This window comes from Equus przewalskii, chromosome 17 (assembly GCF_037783145.1).
Source record: "Equus przewalskii isolate Varuska chromosome 17, EquPr2, whole genome shotgun sequence".
Lineage (NCBI taxonomy): Eukaryota > Metazoa > Chordata > Mammalia > Perissodactyla > Equidae > Equus > Equus przewalskii.
In genome coordinates this window covers 71,186,629-71,206,808 of record NC_091847.1, presented here as the reverse complement: position 1 = coordinate 71,206,808, position 20,180 = coordinate 71,186,629, and the positions used below count along the sequence as shown (strand labels likewise).

The window sequence follows — 20,180 nt, the reverse complement described above, 5'->3', positions numbered from 1 at the left end:
AGATGTACCTAAAAATTCTTCTTGCTTTATTTCATAATTCTTATCATTCAGTTCATCAAACTTTTTTTAAATTCCTGCCAGGTGCCAGACAAGTGTTGGAAGGTTAGTCACAAAAGTAAATGGTTGCTGCCCTTTAGACACTAAATGTAATTGCAGTCCCACGTGTTACATGTTGAGATAAAGAGGTATGTCAAGGGTCCTCCCGTTTGAAGCATAGAGGCATTTAACCCAACCTGTGGGTTTTAGGCAAAGCTTCCTGGGGGAGATGACATTCTGTGTTGAGACATAAAGGATGCATAAGAAGAGTTAGCCATTTAAGGAAAGGTAGAAAGGGTGTTTGAGGAGAGAAGTATAGCAGAGATGTAGAGGCAGAATGTCGACAGGAGGGTGGCAGGAACTGAAGCTGGTGTGTACCCGTCTCCAGGGCTTTTGTGTGTCATGCTGTCAGGACTTGCGCTTGTGGGGATCAAAGCAGACAATTTAATTCTCTAGATGTTTTTATTTATTGTATATGTTATATTCTATTTTTATAAAACATTTTTATTTGATAACTTTGAAATGAATATTATGATGGATGTGTTTAAAATAGAGCTAGTTAGAGGTTTATAGGGGCTGTTTGTCTTACTTTTGATCACGTCACATTTGCTTTCTCCCTTCAAGTAAATTAAAGTCCAAATCAAGCCTAACGTTTCCTTCTGTCCATCCTTCGCTGACCCATATCTGAATTCTTACTGTAATTATTGTAATGGGAGTTAATGAAAAACAATCTCTGAAAACATGTTTGAGATGCCATTACTTCTCGTCATACTGGGCCCTAGACTGCTTAGTTGTACCCTGCCTTCTGATACCCTCTTACTGTTTCTGGTGCCTGAGTGTGTCTGTGGTTGTGTACCCACACACACACATTTACCTACTAAGTCCCTTAAGATTTTTTTTTCGTTAGTGTAGCCTAGTAAAGTGTTAGGAAATGAATTTCAAGTGGGATGAGACATCCTGGTAATTTAGAATCAGTTAGAAGTCCGTGAGCTGTGGTAGAAAACAAGGACAGGTCTGGGACTAATGTTGGGGTTAGACAGTTTGGTGGGAAACTTAGGAAGATGCCAGGAGAGAGAAAGCTGACTGATAACCTTCATGTGGCCAAGGATTAAATCTTCTGTGAAGGGCAGCCAGAGCTTTGTGGAGGGTTTGGTGGACAAAGGTGACATTCATGCTCCACTGTATGCAAAACTGGCCAAAGGAGAGAAAATGGAAAAGTATTAGGCTGTGACAGTTGATTCAAGTGCAGTAAATAGAAGAAAAAATACGCTCACCAGCTGCTGTATGGTTGCCTAAAGCAGTTTGTAATACAGCTCTATTAGCAATAAGATAAGTTGAAGGGTCAGTCTTCATAAATGTGCTCTTTCTCTTTTCTGAGATATGGCTTGTGTTCCAGCACATTTGCAGTCAGTGACATGTGTCACAATTCGAAAGATGATTTTTGTATTCATGTGTATTTAAGAAACTGCTGCTTGCCCAGTGCTATTTTCAGCTACATTTATAGTCATACAAGTACCTGTGGTACATTCATCCCTATGCTGACCAACAGTACATGTGAGGGGAGGAAAATTTATTAGGGTAAAAAATTAAACACAAGTCAATGTCCAGTATTAGGAAATACTATTAAGTAATTTGATTAGTAAGTCCCTATTTATATTACCGTTATCCATTTCAGTCCTTCTTGTTTTAAAAAAAAGCTAAGCTCTTTTTCCTTCTAATATAACTAAATAATATGTATTTAAAAACTTAATATTTATCAGTATATTTGGATATCACATTTTGAATTTTTTTTGGAGGAATCCCAGGATGAGTCTGGATTTTCACAAGTGAAACTCATAATAAAGACATTTGTCTTAAGGTTACAAACTGTTATTCAGAGTATAGAATTATAACTATAACATTAATTCAGAATTTGTTAAATTGTTTTTTCTGTGCAGCCTTAAACAAGACATTAATTCTTGCTTAGTATTTACTCTAAATGCTTACATGGTCTCTGCATAAGAACTGACACATTATTTGGCTAATGAACACCATCTGCTCTATATAAATGCAGAGAAAATGTTGAGGCCTTAAAAACCTGAGCAATAATGGCTCTTGAACTTCCAAGCAAGTAAACCCTCAATGTGTAAAGAGAGATGTTTTGCTGTTGCATATGGGTAAGTTTCTGCATTCAGAGTCTAGTCATCCATATTCACAGCCATCTTTTTTACCCAAAGGTATTTATTAATTTTTGTCGATTAATAAATTAGTACCTGCTTAGTGTTACCCAAAGGTATTTATTAATTTTTGTCGATTAATAAATTAGTACCTGCTTAGTGTAGATATTTAAACACAGGAAAGTATAAATACTGCCATAATCCCACTACCTAGAGGTAACCATGTTAACGTTTTGCCATTGTTTTCCAGTCCTGTCTTCTATTTGCTTTCGTATTTTTCCCACAAACTTATAATACTGTACATAAAGTTTTGTCTTCCTTTTTTCACTAATATAATGAATTAAAAATATTCTTTGAAAGCACAATTTTTGTGTATATAATGTCTTATTATTTAGGTGTATTTAACCATTTCCCTATTGTTGGACTTCAGGGTTCATTCATTCAAGAAGTTTTTGATTTTTTTTCACTGTTGTACATCCTGCTTCATTGAACATAAATCAACTACATCTAAGAACCATATTGACTCTTTTTGAAACTTGAGCGCAGAGAATACTTATTCATAAAATATATTTTAGTTGTTTAGAGTTCTTATGAATAGATCACTTTGTTGATGGTATATTACAGCATAAGATCAACTTCTTAGATTCTAGGATCTAGATGAGGTGAACATCTTAGACTCAAGAACCTGTACTCTGTGTCTGTGATTGAGTTTGACACATTACTGTTGTGATGTTTCCCAAGGCCTGATTGATGAACAGTGTTTGGGAATATAGCCCAGTTTGTCTCCAAGATACGGGTACATCCCTTCTTTCTGTGTATACGTGTATAACATAAATGCAATCATAAGGATGCATAGTCATAGACTTTTAAATTTAGAAAAAAATTTGTAAAATCTCAAAGATGACCTGAAAAAAAATAGATTGAGAATGGAAATTGGTATTAATTTTTCAGAGAGGAATAAGCGACCAGTGAAACTCAGTTCCATCAGAACTAAGAAAGTACACAAATAGTTCATCAAAACAGAATAGAAAGGCAGAATTTTAAGAGTTGAGTCTAAGCTAACTTGGGGTGAGAGTTTTGTATATGGAAACAGGGTGCAGCTCCTCGGCAATGGCAGGGTACTGCATAGAGAGTATAGAATAGTAACAATATTTATTGAACAATCACGATGGGCTCTCATGGTTAGCACTTTACCAGTGTCATTCTCATGAGTTCATCATATTTTAATTTTTAGAGCTCAGCAATTGGATTCTGTCATCATCCGTACTTTAGAGGCAGCAGAATTGAAGCTTTCCTCTCTAGTCATCAGAGAAATGCAAAGTAAATCACAAAATTCCATTTCACCTTCGTCACACTAGAGCAGCCAAAATTAAAAGTCTGAATGGGGCAAATGTTGTCAAGAAAATGATAAGCCTTCCCACTCAGGGCTGGTGGGAATGTAAACTGGGGTGGAATGAAGGGACCGACTTCACCTGTGTCTGTGAGGTCTTACTTATTTTTAATTTAAACAAAATACGGCAAAGTAATAAGATTGAAAAAGCAAGTGTTAGGTTATTTGTATCCTTTCCTGTACATGTGAAATGCTTCCTTCTTTTCTTTTTAGTAGCAGTGTTAGTTTGCTAGGGCGGCCAGAACAAAGTACTGCAGAACGGTGACTCAAACAACAGAAATTTATTTTCTCACAATTCTGGGGAGTAGAAGTTTGCGGTCAAGGTGTGGGCAGGGTCAGTTTCTTCCGAGGCCCTTCTCTTTGGCTTGTAGATGGCCTTGTCCGTGTCTTCACATGTTCTTCCCTCTGTGTGTTTCTGTGTCCTGCTCTCCTCTTTCTGTAAGGACACCAGTTCTGTTGGATTAAGGCGTGCCCTAATGACCTCATTTTTAACTTATCTCTTTAAAGCCACTCTCCAAATATGGTCACTGTCTGAGGTACTGAGGGTTAGGACTTCAACACGTGAGTTTTGAGGGAGGGGCACAGTTCAGCCCAGAATAGTAGCAAAGTTAAATAATTTGGTTAAGATCTCGTAGCTGCTATGATGGATCAATGGGATTCAGACCGGATGTGATTCAGTCTAAGTGTTATTTTCGGAAGACTGCGCGGCTCCTCTTAGACAGCTAGAGATGTATCCCCACACTAGTTAGGCTCTGATTCCCCAAAGACAAGAGATTCGGAGAAAAAGATTTTGCTGACATAAGAATAAAATTGAGAAAATACAGAAACTGATAACACTGAAGTCTAATTACACTGCCTATTGCTAAGTTGAATATAGTTCGCATTTGAACTTGGGAAGATAAAGAACGGTACATGTCAAGCAGGAAATAAGTGGAGGAAAAATGTGGCAGAGAAGGAACAGAAGTCTTGGGGGTTCTTATAAGAGGGTGCTGGAAGAAACTGGATCTTTATTAGATAGGCATAGCAGAAAGTCAGAAGTAATTTGAAATATATGGTCTGCTATTGCCATTTGAATTGTTAATACGAAATAGTAGTTTTGATGTTAAAACCAAAAACATGTAAATATCACTAAGTTCCAGATAGACAAGAGCATCAGACATAGACCAGAACTCCAGAAAGCAGCTGTGTGTGGTTTGTCCGTCATCCAGCAGAATCATAGAGCTCTTCGTACAGGGCAGGCTCTGTGCTAGGTTCTGCCCAAGAAAGCAACGCTAAGATCTAGGAAAATCTCTGAATTTAGTATTGAAACATACACAGCCTGTGAAGCAAGTTCTATTTGTTATAGTCATTCAAATGTCTGTAATATAACTCACAAGATGTGAATTCACCACCAAATTTGTTTGGCCATGCAAAATTAAATTAAAAATGAGTAAGCATTACCTCGCTATGTTAAATTATCTTGTTATGTGAAGATATAATTTTAGAGAGTGAGAGTTTAAAAATGAAATTGAATGATTACTTGTATTAAAATTTTATTGTAACTGTTTTTTAAGAATTTGGGAGGTCTTACAGGATTTTTATAGTAGTGTGAAAGGAAGTCAGTAGCCTGGTTCAAGTGCCGCAGAGGTGATACCAGTGTGTGTGTGTGCTTTCTGTTTTCCTTCCTTTTGGTAAAATGTGCTCTTTAAATCTTCTTCTTTTTTGGGGGAGACAGGAAAGTTGTATCTTATAGCTATATTTGGAGGTGTATAATGTAATGCACATCCTGTCTGAGATAACATCTTTTTTTTTTTCTTAATTGCATGTAAGTTATATCCTGTGTCTGCTCTCTTTTTAAATAGGTAAAGCTAAGTGGCTGGAGGAGCGTATCTAGAGGCATCTGCCATGTTGCGGAGAAGGTTTGATTGCCGCAGTATTTCAGGCTTGCTGACGACAATGCCTCAAACCCCAATGAAAATGGAAAACTTTAATAATTTTTATACACTCACATCTAAAGAGCTAGGAAGGTAAGGCAACTTTGTGATGTGTGTGCTGTTTAAATTGGCATTTTGGATTTCTGTGTCTATAGTTCTATAAAACTCACTTGATTGTTAACAACAAAGATGAGACAGAGAAGTCATCATCTCTGCTGTTATTATACAGGGTCCCGTCCTAACGACTTGGAAGCAAAATGTGTGGAGGGTTAGTGATCCTGGATGATACATCCCACGCAGCTTCAGAGGCCCTGAGAGGAGGCCGGGCTTCTTGGTGGAGGCTGTGCATGGGAAGCGGCAGCTGAGCAGAGTGGCCGAGCCCAGACCTGGGCACCACTGCCGTCTCCAAGCTGCATGACCTCCATTAAAGTGCTAGGTGTCCCTCTTACTGCTGTAGTTACCCCGTCAGAGAAGTGGGGGTGAAGATAATTGTGTCTGTCTTATATCGTTGTTGTCAGGATTAGTTACTTAGTATTTGCAAAATATTTAGTAGAGTGCTATATAAGTCTTTGTTAAATAAAAAATTGTAAAAATTCCTGGGATATTGTGCTGGGCTAAAACAATATATAGGGAAATTCTCCTCTTCTTTCCTAAATGAAAAGAATCGACTCGTATTTGATAGTCTAATTCTATATGACGAAGAATGCATATTCTATGAGTAAAACCTGTGCTTGCACTAATACTAATCGGCTGTGGCTTCACCAAGGTGCAAATTTTCTTAAGGCCATGGAGTGACCTGATGGTACGAGATCATTTAATACTACTGTTTTAATATATCTGCAAGCAACCAAAGATATGCCAAGTTATTTAAGTTATATGTTTAGCATCTTTTGAGCTTTAAATGAAAGATACCTAACAAAGGGTTGGAAGATGGCAGTCAGTTTCTATCTTCAGTTTGATTTTAGTTCTGGAGGCAAATGTTTTGGCTTATGTTAAAATGGTTTACCCAAGGCCGTGTTTGTATTGACAGATGTACAGTAATACAGTATGATTGATTTTTATCTTTGAAAATCTCGATATGAAAACAAAACTTGACTGAACCGTGACCAGTAATTCTGTTCTCGGTGGTCTTTTATGTTAGGGGTAAAGGCAGGTCCTGGCTTTTTCACTGGTCAGATGTTGGATGTGACATCAGATGACCTTTTGCAAAATAAGGTTGGTAATATCTACTTCATCAGACTAAGACCTAGATGTGAAAGCATATTTCATAATTCTGGAATGTTTATTTAATTTTATGTGCAAAATATTTGGGTGTTTTAATGGTATGTTAAAAGATATAATTTAAAAGACCTTTCAGAATGTTTTTATGACATTGTTTAGTTCTAAATCTATCATTTTATTTTTCTTTGCATTGTAACAGGGAAGAGTAAGTTTTCTTTTTGTTACCTGTGTCTCACGTTGGTGGTCACAGACCCTTTGCCCTGGAAGGATTTTGTTGGTCAGTGGTCTTCTAATATAATTTTTAAGCAGTGCAGCAGTCTTTCCTCTAATGTTCCTGACGAGCTGGTTAAGCCTCAATTTGCATGATTCAGTGATGGGGAACTCACTACCTCAGAATGTATCTGTTCCATTTTGTGGGCGCCTCTTTGGCACAGAAGGTTCTGTTTTCTACTCTGCTAATACTTACCCAAAAGACGCGGTTCTCCTTTTGTAGCTGCGTATAATGTACATCTGAAAACCCTTCAGAGCTTTTGCATGTAGCTAAATGTTGCCAGTTTCCTTGAACACTCACCACATGACCTGATTTCCACACAGCCTTCCTTGACCCAGTTACCCTCTTCTGGACCACTTTGTATTCTTCTTCGTCAGTCTTAAGATGAGGAGCTCTAGACTGGACGCAGTGTTGTCCCTGTCTTACATCTAGAATACCACAAAGCTGTATGGAGGTCGCCGAAGACTCCATTAGGAGTTTCCCTTTTCCCCAACAGCCATGTCAATATGTGTCATATGGCATCATGTGGTATGTTAGTAAAAACAGGCTAAGCTCAAAAGCAGTTGACCTGTCTTTGCTCTAGATCTAAAGATGTGTAATCTACTCAGTTGTATGATTTCCTTTTCTTTAAGATGAGAGAGTGTGCACAACCAGAGGCACTCACGACTAGAATATACAACTATGTACTGGTGGGCTTTGGGGAGAAGAAGAAGGGGGAAGAAAAAAAGATAGGCAACAGTTGTTAGCTCAGGTGCGAATCTTTAAAAAACAAAAACAAAAGAAGAGAGGGTGGATTAAATATCTCCAAGTTTCCTTCTGTCACAAAAATGTTTGGAGACTGCTTTGAGCAGGATGTTGAATATGCAAAGCCTTGAACAGTACACACAGTAAAGAGTATTCTTTTCTATTTTTCTGAGTTAACTATTTTGATGAGTAAATGTACACACATTTATTAAATTAACTTTGCAAAATAAGGGATATTATGGGAGTTAGAAAGGCTATGAAATATTTTTTTTCTTTGAAGACTTTGGAGAACTTAAATTTTGAGGAGGACAATATTAATAATTCTAAATTGTTTTATAAATGAGGTGGCATCGTAAATAACAATCATAAGCTTGAATCAGCTGTACTTTTTAACATTTTAGAGCAAAAACTCATGATAGAATCTGATTAAAACAAATTCAGATCGCTGGTATCCCATTTTCTAATACCTTCATGAGGAGACCTAGCATTTTTCTTTTAATTGATAAAGGTTAATGAGCCACATGGTAAATATTGATATATCTGATTAGTAAATCTTGATAAGTTGGAAATCGTGACCTTTCGTCTGCCAAGAACTTACTTTAAGTTCTTTCAATATTGTTACCAATTTTAATATCCTATGCTTTTGTAAATGGAAATTAGCATCATAATCATGTTTCTCCTGGGGCTTGTACATTTTGAAGTATATAAACATATAATTCTAGCATGTAGTGAACTACAAAGCTATCTTTCTGAATCAATTGGTTTGCTAATTAATTTTAAGATGTTAATTAAGTTAGTTAAGATGTAGGAATTTATTTTCCTATCACAAACTAAGAGAAAACATGTAAAAGTTAACGGTTCATTTTTGACAATTCTCAAAAAACTTTGCATTGTTCCTGTTTTTTAGCATGTTGGGTAAGTTGTTTCCACCCCTCCCCCACTGAGGCAAGGTTTCATAGGACTTCTTGTGGTTAGAAGGGTGAGGCCGGTGCAGAAATAAACGTCAGCTTCCTTTGTGGCTTACCCTCCCCCTCCTTTCACATTTTATTGTGTGTTCTAGAATGCAAAACAGTAACTACTAGACCTTTTCACTGCTGGGAAATCTAGGCAGCTTTTGCCTTTTTAGGATATGAATTAAGTAATATTGTTAAGGGTTTTAAATTTTCTTAAATGCTTCTGTTAAATTTGATATAGGAGCATTATGCATTAAAGATTATTTTTGGGCTTCTAAACCACAGTTAGCACTTGAGAATAGAAAACAAATTTTTTTCATAACTCATCTGATAATTATGGTAAAAATGTTTACCTTATTTAACAGTATGTAAGTGAATATATATGTAAAATTGTACTGGAATCTCAAATAAACTTTAAAAAATATAAATGCTTTAAGTACAGCATGCAAAATAGCACAATATATGATATCATAGTAGGTGCATATTCCTTGCATTCATTCAAGAGACACTTCAGTTCCTATTGTGTATTAGTTAGCAAAGTGGAGATTTTATAATTACTGCAGTAATTAGGGCCCACAGGGTCCCTGCCCTCATGGGGCTTTTACTTAGTGGTGAACATTGACAAATAAATAATCACCAACGTCATGTGGTCGCCTTTGCTTCTGGTTGAGGAGTGCTATGCTTGTTTAAGAAAGCCTCTGGAGAATGCCTGAAACATAAAAAGGGTTATTATTTAATTTTGTTCTTTGTTTCTGAGCAAATTCTGGTTTGTAGATACAATCATAAAATTACAGCAGAACTAAATTGTCACAACCAGTGCTATAAACTATATCTTTTTTCAGATGGACAGTTTTCTTGGCTAACTGGTTTGTGTTTCCTGAGTTTTACAAGGTGAATTTCTTCATAAAGCTCAAAATTTCTTTTCTGTTTTAGACAGATCTTAGCTTCTCAATCTAAGAGTGGGCAGAAGTGAGTGAGTTGCACTTCTTAAAAAAAACTTATCTTCAAAGGAGAAATTGTTTTGTAGTGGTGAGAAGAGAAAACTAGGAATGCACGTTCCACAGTTTAATTCTTGGCGCTCCAGTTCCATATGTGACCTTTCATGAGTCATTCAATCTTAGTCTGACTCAGTTTATCCAGTTTAAAATCTGTAAGACAGGGTGGTTTGAATAGAAAGTTAAGGGAACGATTGACTTGTTTGTGTGCTCATTGAAATGCATCCGTTTGTGTTCCTTTTGCATACAGTGAGAAAAATCTTATAGTTAAAATTAAACATCCTCATATCATAAATGAAAAGTTTTTTTCAAAGAATCAGGTTTGTGCATGCAAATTTGTTGCATCGATATATTGTTGTGACAATTTAGCTCTGCTGTAATTTTATGATTGTATCTACAAACCAGAATTTGCTCAGAAACAAAGAACAAAATTAAATAATAACCCTTTTTATGTTTCAGGCATTCTCCAGAGGCTTTCTTAAACAAGTATAGCACTCCTGAACCAGAAGCAAAGGCGACCACATGACGTTGGTGATTATTTATTTGTCAATGTTCACCACTAAGTAAAAGCCCCATGAGGGCAGGGACCCTGTGGGCCCTAATTACTGCAGTAATTATAAAATCTCTACTTTGCTAACTAATGCACAATAGGAACTGAGTCAAATTATAGCTTGGTCACTTTGTTTTTGGCATTAGGAGCTATACTTTTTCAGCTTGGTTTCCACTGCTTTTCCTTGGCCCCAGTTTGGAGGAAATTTGGGAAATAAAGAGTAGGAATCTTTGTCATCTTGGTCCTAGAGAATGGCAAGTGAAATACAATCAAGAAATTTATTTTGTCCCCCACCCGCACCCCTACCTCACCTTCGCTCCAAACACCAAGTGTATTAAAAATAGTTTGCCTTGCTAAGCCCCTGATATGCTGTCTTAGAAATACATTCTAAGGGGAATTGGGGCAAGAGGAGTTGTGAAACAAAACTAACTCTCTGAAGATCCTTTATTTATGCCTGATTTGTTAGTATCTAGAGAGTAATTAGAGACTAAGGATAAAGGTTCTTAATTTTGGATACCCTGGACTCAGGCTTAGGAGATTTATGGATGGGCTTTGAAATTTGAAAACCCTCTGGAATTGTATGTAATACTTTCTATTTAAGGGCATGTGTACATTTTTCTGGGTAGGAAGTCAATGGCTTTTATTTGTTGCTTAAAATAGTCTTACTCAAAATAACTTTAGTTCTTTGGGAAACTAGATTTTGGGTGACCATAGTCTTAGAATACACATATTTGCCAGTGTCTTTAAATTTTGGCTGAGATGCTGAGCACTTCTATTGTAGAGAGCTAAAAACATACTTACTCCTAAAATGGTAAACATGACCGTAATGGGTGTGTTTGTACATACTGTTGGTAACTTTTCTTAGGTGATTGTAAAGTATCTTTGGATACTGTCCATAGGACACACATACCTTTGATAGCTGTCACAGGCTTCACAGACTACTGAATGATACTAAGATTTACTGGTAAAACAACTGACAAATTGTGGTAGAATGCTTCAAAGCTTGTTAAAAGTGGTGTTGGAAAGGCAAAGTGATTACACTAATAAAATTAAATGTCAAATACCCATTTTCGCATTCAGTGTAATTTTTTGTATTTGAAGAAAAGGTATTTTGATTAGAGAGTTAATGTGATACCCTGTTAAGGGTATGGTCTTTGGAAATAGACCAAGATACATATCCTCTCTGGGGTCTGCAAAACAGAATAGTGTTTACTGTATAGGACTGTTGTGACACTTAAACACAGTAATTTATATCAAGAGTATGCCATGGAGACGGGATGCAAAAGAGATCTCCTACAATGATAACATGTTATATTAATAGTGAAGAACAAATAGAATTCTGTCTTATCCTTTTATTACATTTGTCGTTTTCATTTTTTTTTTTTAAGATTTTATTTTTTTCCTTTTTCTCCCCAAAGCCCCCCGGTACATAGTTGCATATTCTTTGTTGTGGGTCCTTGTAGTTGTGGCATGTGGGACGCTGCCTCAGCGTGGTTTGATGAGCAGTGCCATGTCCGCGCCCAGGATTGGAACCAACGAAACACTGGGCCGCCTGCAGCGGAGCGCGCGAACTTAACCACTCGGCCACGGGACCAGCCCCTGTCGTTTTCATTTTTAAGTGATAGTACTATAAATTTTGAAAAGTACGGGCAGTATTTGATTCAGTTGAGAGAACAGATAAATTCCTAATGGAATGATTGTTTGAAAGGATTGACTTTAAGTTGGAGGGATAACAGTATCTGTGTTATAATGATGCTATTTTTTATGGAAAAGTTAAAACTGGTTGTTCTCATTTTTTCTTCCAGAGGAAAATTTGCTGTGGTTAGACAGTGTATATCAAAATCTACTGGCCAAGAGTATGCTGCAAAATTTCTGAAAAAGAGAAGAAGAGGACAAGATTGTCGAGCAGAGATTCTGCATGAGATTGCTGTGCTTGAGTTGGCCAAGTCCTGTCCCCACGTAATTAATCTTCATGAAGTCTATGAAAATGCAAGCGAAATCATTTTGATATTGGAATAGTGAGTATACTCTTCAATTTTAAGTAAATTTAAAGTATTTTAATTGGTGGGATAAAATTACTTAAAATGTCAAGAACAAGAATACGATAAGAACTTGTAAGGATTCCTGCTGATAAAATGTTAGAGGGAAATAGTTTACATTCAAATATTTTCACAAGGCTAAATGTATAGCCTCACACACATACACATACACAAAAACTAATTAAACATCACAAACTAAATAAGTGACAACAGTGCTTGGCGAATGTGGTGAGATGAGTATACTTTCATTGCTAACGGCACAGAAAATTGATGAGTTTTTCTGCAAAACAATCCGGTGGGCAAATAGAATTGAAATCATTTATATATTTTGTCCATCTCTTTGAAAACACATCCAATGAAATGAGCCGAGGAGAATAGAAAGGTAAGCTGGCATGAAGGTGGGCCTAGCACATTGTTTGTTAAAAAAAACAGTTTTATTTAGTATGCGATGTGCAGAAGACTGTTAGGAATTGTAGCAATACGGAGTAAAATTTCTCTCTTCCCAAAGTCATATAAAGTTGAAAATTCCCAAATAATCAACAGTTCGTCAGGTGGGGTAGAGCATGGTTAAGCTGACTGGTTTGTTAACCAGTATATTGACATACGATTCTAAAAAGTACCTTTATTGCATGACAGTCTGACACATTTATTCTAAGTATATAACAAATGTGTTTGAACATCTGCAACTATTGGAAGAGATCAGCTAAATTTATGTTTAGTATGCTTTTGGTTTTCGAGAAATCTCTTTTATAATAAACTAAAGAGATAATAAGTGATTTAGAAAAACAAATGTTTAGTAAGCTTTAGGTTTTGGTAGTATTTAATAAATCTATTTTATAATAAACTAAAGAGATAATAAATACTTGTATTAGAAAAAGTGCATTATAAAAATGGTAATTCTTTTTAGTAGCTAACCTGCATCATTACCTTTTGAATTTAAAAGTATATTAACCTAATTTTAGTATTCAGTTGTCTTAAAGATGAAGAGGTTTGTCTATATATTTATAAAAAATCAATATGTTTTTGTACCAGGAGAGTTGATTGCCTGGAATCAGTTTGTAAATCAAAATGCTTATTTTGCAAAATGTTAGTGGCAAGTAGTTCATTTAAGAGTGGATACTTTGTACAGTTCCCAGAACACCAACATACCAATTAAGGTATATTATAGTACCTTCAAAATAAATTAGAATTGCAGAAAAGCCCAGGATCCTACCAGTATGATTTCATTTTTCATATATTTTGGATTGTTTTTGTCAGATTCTTCAGCTGACCTTTAAAAAGTTGTCTGCTTGCATGACATCTTCTTGTTGGAAGTATGTGAAAAGCAGCTAACATTTTTCCAAAACAGTAATGGAATTCTGGGTTTGGAAAGTGAATATACATAGAAGCATTGACCACTTTCATAAAATCCTCTTTTTGTGGTTCATCCAAATAGCGACAGCAAAATGCATCACAAAGTATTGACACATTTGATGGAGGGACGCTGTTCATACTCAGAAAATTGATTCAGGTCCCCTGCCCAGTAACTGAGTGCCATGAGGGCAGAAGTGTTAAGGGTCCCAGTCCCCCGTGGCTGAAGCAGAGCAAGCCCTCAGTAAATGTTGAGTGGATTAATATGTTTAATTTCTTACAGAGCAACTGAGGCCTACTGAAAGTTATTACTAGGACTTTGGTTTAGTTACTGTGCCTATCACTTAGGGGTGGCATTGTCACATCAGACAAAGTTTAGCTGTTTTAATAAGGTGGCATAATTTTTTATATAGCAAAAATAAAATGGTAGAGTCTTTAATAACAGTTACCAATTTGATCTCCTCCTCAAACTATCCTACATACTCATGTTTCTTCCCCAACTTTTTGATTTTACAATATTTCAAATCTACGGAGGAGTTGAAAGGATAGTACAGTTAACGCTCATCCTCTTCAGCTTGATTCACCAGTTGGTGACGTTTTGGCTTCTTTACTGAATCACTTGAAGGTTGTAGGTGTCATGACATTTCTCCTTTGCATGCCAAAGTATTTATTCCAAAGAGTACGAGCATTCTTCTGCTTAACCAACACCAGTATAAACCTGAGAAAGTTAACCTTAATTCAGTAGGATCACCTAATACACAGTCCATATTTAAATTTCTTTGATTACCTCAAAAATGTCTTATAGGCCTATTTTTTCCTAAATTCCAATACAAGAGACAATCAAGATTCACACATTGTATTTGTTTGTTAATCCTCTTTAGTCACTTTATTTTTCGTGACATTGACCTTTTGGGAGGAAGTCTGTATCAGTTGTCACATGAAATAAACTACATTCTGGATTCGTCTGAGTGTTTTCTCATGATTAGATTCAGGTTCAGCACTTTTGGCAAGAAGGTTAGTGTAGGCGAAGAGGTGTCTTTCTTACGGAGTCGCATCAGACGGCAGCTGCCATCAGGCGGTTCTCTTATTGGCTTTGTTAATTAGAACATGGCTGAGGTGGAGTCAGCCAGCCCGCCCCATTGTAAGGAACCTTTTCCCCTTTATAATTAATAAGTAATCTAGGTGGTGATATTTTGAGACCTTGTGGATATTCTCTTTTTTAATAGCTTATCTTCTAGTGATTTTGGTAACCGTTGACACTACTTGTTTGAATTGTTATAGCGAGTGTCAGAAAATGATGACTTCTAATTCTACTATTCCTTTTAAATTTCTTCAACTGGCATTCTTCTGTAAAGAAGAGCTGCCCTTCCTTTCCCCGTTTTTAATATCAGTATAGATTCGTGGTTTATTTTTTGTGATTAATGAATAATAGTTTCTGCCATTATTATTTTTTTTTCAAAGATTTTACGTTTCCTTTTTCTCCCAAAGCCCCCCAGTACATAGTTGTGTATTTTTAGTTGTGGGTCCCTCTAGTTGTGGCATGTGGGATGCCGGCTCAGCATGGCCTGATGAGCGGTGGCATGTCTGCGCTCAGGATCTGAACCGGTGAAACCCTGGGCCGCTGAAGCAGAACGCGCGAACCTAACCACTTAGCCACGGGGCCGGCCCCTCTGCCATTATCTTTTGTGCCCAAATTGTCCCCCATTTGTCCAGTGGTACCCTTTTAAGCTTCTTGCTGTGCCCTTTTGATGTGATCTCTGTAGTGGAGGACTTCCTTGCTTTATGGCACGCCAAGATTTCCAGGGGCACCTTTTGTTTTCCCTACCCCGGACCTGCCATCAGCCATCTGTCCGAGAAGTTCTGGTTCTTTTTAGTGGAGAATGTTATTTAGAAACCAAGGTCGAGGAGCTGGACATGCTCATTGTTAACAGAGTATCGTTTCCAGGCATTTTCCAAGGATAGTGTTAGGAAATAATGTTTTTAAGAACTCACGAGTTCATTCTGATAGCTCCCATTCAAGTCCTCTCCCACAGGGCTCCGTGTCACCTCTCACTTCCCATGTTCGTTTCTCCCGTCACCCGCCGTGAGAACCCTGGTTCTCAATGACATTTACCCACTTGTTTGCCTTATCAAACCACAATACATGCAAAATAGCTCCGGCATAACAATACTAATACCACTTAGTAAAAGTTCCTCAGTAAAGGTCAGCCTTTTTTTGCCATTCTTTTTGTCTGTAGAATATAGCCCACTAAGGATGTACGGTCAGAGTTATATAGTTAGGTACACGTGTTTCTGTTCATATTCAATCTTAGGATTTGATTTTTAAATCCTTTATTTTTTTTGAAATTGTAAAAAAGATTTACATGATTCAAAACTCAAAGATGTTGAGGCCAGCCCAGTGGTGCAGCGGTTAGGTTCACACACCCTGCTTCGGCAGCCTGGGTTTCGTGGGTTTGGATCCCAGGCGTGAACCAACACACTGCTCATCAAGCCATGCTGTGGTGGCATCCCACATACAAAAAATAGAGGAAGATTAGCACAGATGTTAGCTCAGGGACACTATTCCTCAGGCAAAAGAGGAGGATTGGCAACAGATGTTAGCTCAGGGGCTCAGGGCCAGTCTTCCCCAGCACCTCGCCCCCCCCGAAAAAACCCTCAAAGATGTCTATAAAGGCGTATTACGAAGTGTTACTTCCATTCCTATCCTTTCTACTCTCTTCCCACCCAGCCTTTATAGGTAACCATATTTTCTAGTTTCTGCCTCATTTATGTGTTCCTTCTTGTTTATATAAGCAAGTTTGTATGCATTTACATTCCCCTTTCTTTCCTACAGAAAAGGTAGCATATTATATATGCTCTTTTGTACCTTACTTTATGTTAGACTTAACATTATATCCTGGAAATCATTCTGTATTAGTTCTTGGGCATCTTTCTTACTACTGTTATTATTGCCCTTTTTTAAGTGGCTGCCTGGTACTCATTGTGTGGTTGTATCGTGCTTTATTCAGTCCGTCTTCTACAAATGGGCACTATTTGTGGAGGTGTGGTTTTATGGTACATTTCTAGAAGCGTGATTGCTGGGTCAAAGAGTAAATGCATGTGTAGTTGCATTAGATATTGTCACATTTCTCCTTATATGGATAGTGCATAATCACTTTAAAAAGGCACTTTTTTGAATTGTTGCATTTGCTGAATATATGAATCTAACTAAAATTTTGTTTTGAAACTGTTATAGCTATGTGTTCCGATAGCTCTATTTTATTTTTGGTTTTGTGTTTTGTTTTGCCTCTATATTTCACCTAAACCTGTTTGTTAACCAAATTAAGTTGTTTACTTTTGTGAATTAAACTTAAATTCTTGCAATCAGCTTGTCACTTTTTAATAATTGCTGAGTCTTTTATTTTTGTCTTAATACTTAGTCCACAGGAAAGTATTTCATTACCAATTATGAAGTCTAAATGATTTTTTAGCCTTTTCTTTGATTATTTGAAAAGTAACATAAATACTCTCTTTCTGGAAGGTAGTATTAGATCTCTTTATAAATTGGGGGGAAATGTGATGATAGTTGAGTCATTCCAGCCCCGCTCTCCATGAGGCAATGACTTTTCTATAACAAGTGTTTTAAAAGCATATTTGGAGCATTAAATGAAATAGATACAAAGCTTTTTTTTTAACTTCTGGAAAGAAGGTATTCCAAATTGGACACATTAATTTTTTAGTGCTGAATTTTGAGCCAGCTAAAATTGGTTATGAGGAGTAGTTATTATCCTTTGGAGAACGTGGGACAAGAACTTTGTCCTAGAAATAGTGGGGTTCAGTAGGGGAATGTGCTTGGATTAATGAGCTCTGTGAGATCGTATGGGAGAGAAAGAATATTTTTTTTTTGTCTAGAAATTACCAGCTTATGTTGTCTACTAAATATCTTTAAATAGTATGAAGCCAATAGGAAATGACAAGACCATATAGCACAATAGCAAAGCATGCGAAGTAGAAAGCCTCACCTTCTGGAGGGAGCTCAATCTGAGCACCAGACAGCACATTTTCATGTAATCATAACAATTGCAACAGTAATACATGCTGGGCGTTTACTGTATAGCAGACACTGTGCTAAACACTTCATCTGTCTTCTCATTTGCTTCTTAAAACAATCCTCCCAAAAGGGAGACTGGTATTCACTTCACATGTTCTGATTTAGAGGCAGGAAATACCCTGACTAGTTGTCTTTCCATTCTAAAATTCCGCCAGCTGTGTTTCCATCATTAGCGTAGGAATATAACTCTAAAAGAGACCCTTAATATAAAAAATTTAAAACGACTTCATGTTGATTGCTAGAAATAAATACTTAATTTAAAAATCTTTACTATGGCCCTCCAAAGCTATATAGATAAAATGAATGGAATCTGTATTTTGTGGATAAGGGAAATAGCACTTTGTTTTACTGAAAATCTTGGCCCTCTAGTACCCAAGGAAATCCATCAGTTTGGATAGGAAAATATTCTGATATTCATCTTTTATATGTTAACTTTATTGTGTTATGGGAGTCTTTCTCAAAGATGTTTTCTACTTCCCTACTAATTTTTAGAGTGTGCTTCAGAAAGCTGGAAAAGGCAGCTGGAGATGTAGATAGTGTGTAGCACCTAGGTTTGCCTGACAGTGTAACTGTAAAGTGCTCTCGTCACACACACAGCACGTCTCCAGATACACAGGCCGGTGAACACAGGCACTCTGGAGTTCCGAATGTGCGCTCGATGTCCCTCAGGGGCACACTCTTCTAATAGAGAAAGAGGAGGAGTACCTGAATGTACTTTCTAGGATGATGACAGTGAGCTACGTGGCTTTTCTGACTGTAGAGACATTTTTTCTTCTGTGTAGTCACTGCTCTGAGTGGCTTGCCTTAACAAAATGTCTGCTTGTCGGCACCTGCACACTGCTCCCATTATGCTTCCAGCTTCCAGTTTCTGCTCACCTCTGCAATCTGCTTCTCGCGTTGTCTGTTCTTTCCCTCCTCTTAAGCCTTCCTCATTTTCCACTTCCCGTGGCTCCACCTGTGTCCCTCTTTTGTGGGGGAAAATGGCACCAATAAATGCTACAAAAAAGCCATTGGTCAGCTCGCCAAACTAAAAGGAAGAGACAGTCCAACTGGCTGACAAACTTAGTATTTGTTTGATTTTGTTACTGAATAAACAAAGACCCTTAGGATACTTCTGTTTATAAAAATAATACCTATTCATTGTGTTAAAATTAGAGGGTATAGGGGCTGGCCCCGTGGCCAAGCGGTTAAGTTCGGGCGCTCCGCTGCAGGTGGCCCAGTGTTTCGTTGGTTCGAATCCTGGGCGCAGACATGACACTGCTCATCAAGCCATGCTGAGGCAGCATCCCACATGCCACAACTAGAAGGACCCACAACGAAGAATATACAACTATGTACTGGGGGGCTTTGGGGAGAAAAAGGAAAAAATAAAATCTTTAAAAAAAAAACAAGAAAAAAACAAAATTAGAGGATATAGAAAATAGAAATCATATGTAAACTGTGGTGATTTTTATGACATATTTCTGTATTTTAAAATTATTCTTACGTTTCAGTCTATGCATGTATACCTTTAGAAACAAAATTGTGATCTCCTGGGCGTACTCTCTTACAACAGTCTTTCCACTTAAGAATATATTGTGTTTTTATGTGTATGATGCGGTGTTTCTAAAAATGAGTTTTAATTTAGCAAGACTTTTTAAATTGCCTTCCTAATCAGAATTCAACAAGAAACCCCAGAATTCAGAAAGGCTGGATGTCGCTAGATTTGGAATTAACATTTGTCAACTCCCTATAAGAGCAGCTAATATTTACTGAACGTTTACCAGGCGTCAGACACTGCTTAACACAGGTCATCTGCTTTGATCCTTTGAACATGTGCTGTTCTTAGTACTTCACCTGGCTTATCTAACTTAGTTCTTAGAGCAGCCCTCTGCAGTAGGAGCTGTCATTTTCCTTATGTATCGTTACGGTACACTGGAAGAAACAGAGGCACAGTTGTCCCAGTTCAGGTGGCGAGTTGGTGGCAGAGCCAGGACGGACCCCAGGCGCTCTTGATTTCAGCAGCAGTCCTGCGAGCAACCTGCTGTCCTGTCTCTTATGTCCCAGGCACTGCAGAGTGCTTTACACACTTTGTCGCAGTTTGTTTTCTTATGTTTTGTTTTGAATATTAGAATTAGTGGAAGGTTCTGGCTATTGAATTAACTTTAGTGAATGTAATGTAAAATGTTGGTACATAAATAATTATAAAGTGTTCAAGAGTGGATTTCTTACCTAAGCAATTTATGTTGCCATATATATGAAGCATTCGGATCTTTCTGGTATTTTCCACATCTTACTAGTGGATGTAAATCCATATCTTATGCAGTTTTCTTATAATTTCAAATGATTTGGTCCGATTTCATATCAACTTTATCTTATAAAGTCCCTAGCAAGGAACTCATTCTAGGAGAATGTAAAGTGTCATCTCTTCATTTTCTTATTTGCTTATGATTGCATTAGTAATGTTGTCTACAGTGTCTTTTCAGGAATATA

At 37.1% G+C, this 20,180-nt stretch overlaps 1 protein-coding gene across 2 annotated transcripts in view; it reads left to right on the top strand.

The window, feature by feature from the left end:
• STK17B (serine/threonine kinase 17b) overlaps nucleotides 1–20,180 on the top strand; it is a 36,757-nt gene that overhangs the window by 4,352 nt on the left and 12,225 nt on the right. For both annotated transcript variants that reach the window (XM_008536625.2, XM_070581714.1), the window contains exons 2-3: nucleotides 5,424–5,588; nucleotides 12,035–12,247. In XM_008536625.2, the coding sequence (XP_008534847.1) occupies nucleotides 5,467–5,588; nucleotides 12,035–12,247 (335 nt within the window). In that variant the 5' untranslated portion in view covers nucleotides 5,424–5,466. The remainder of the gene's footprint in view (nucleotides 1–5,423; nucleotides 5,589–12,034; nucleotides 12,248–20,180) is intronic.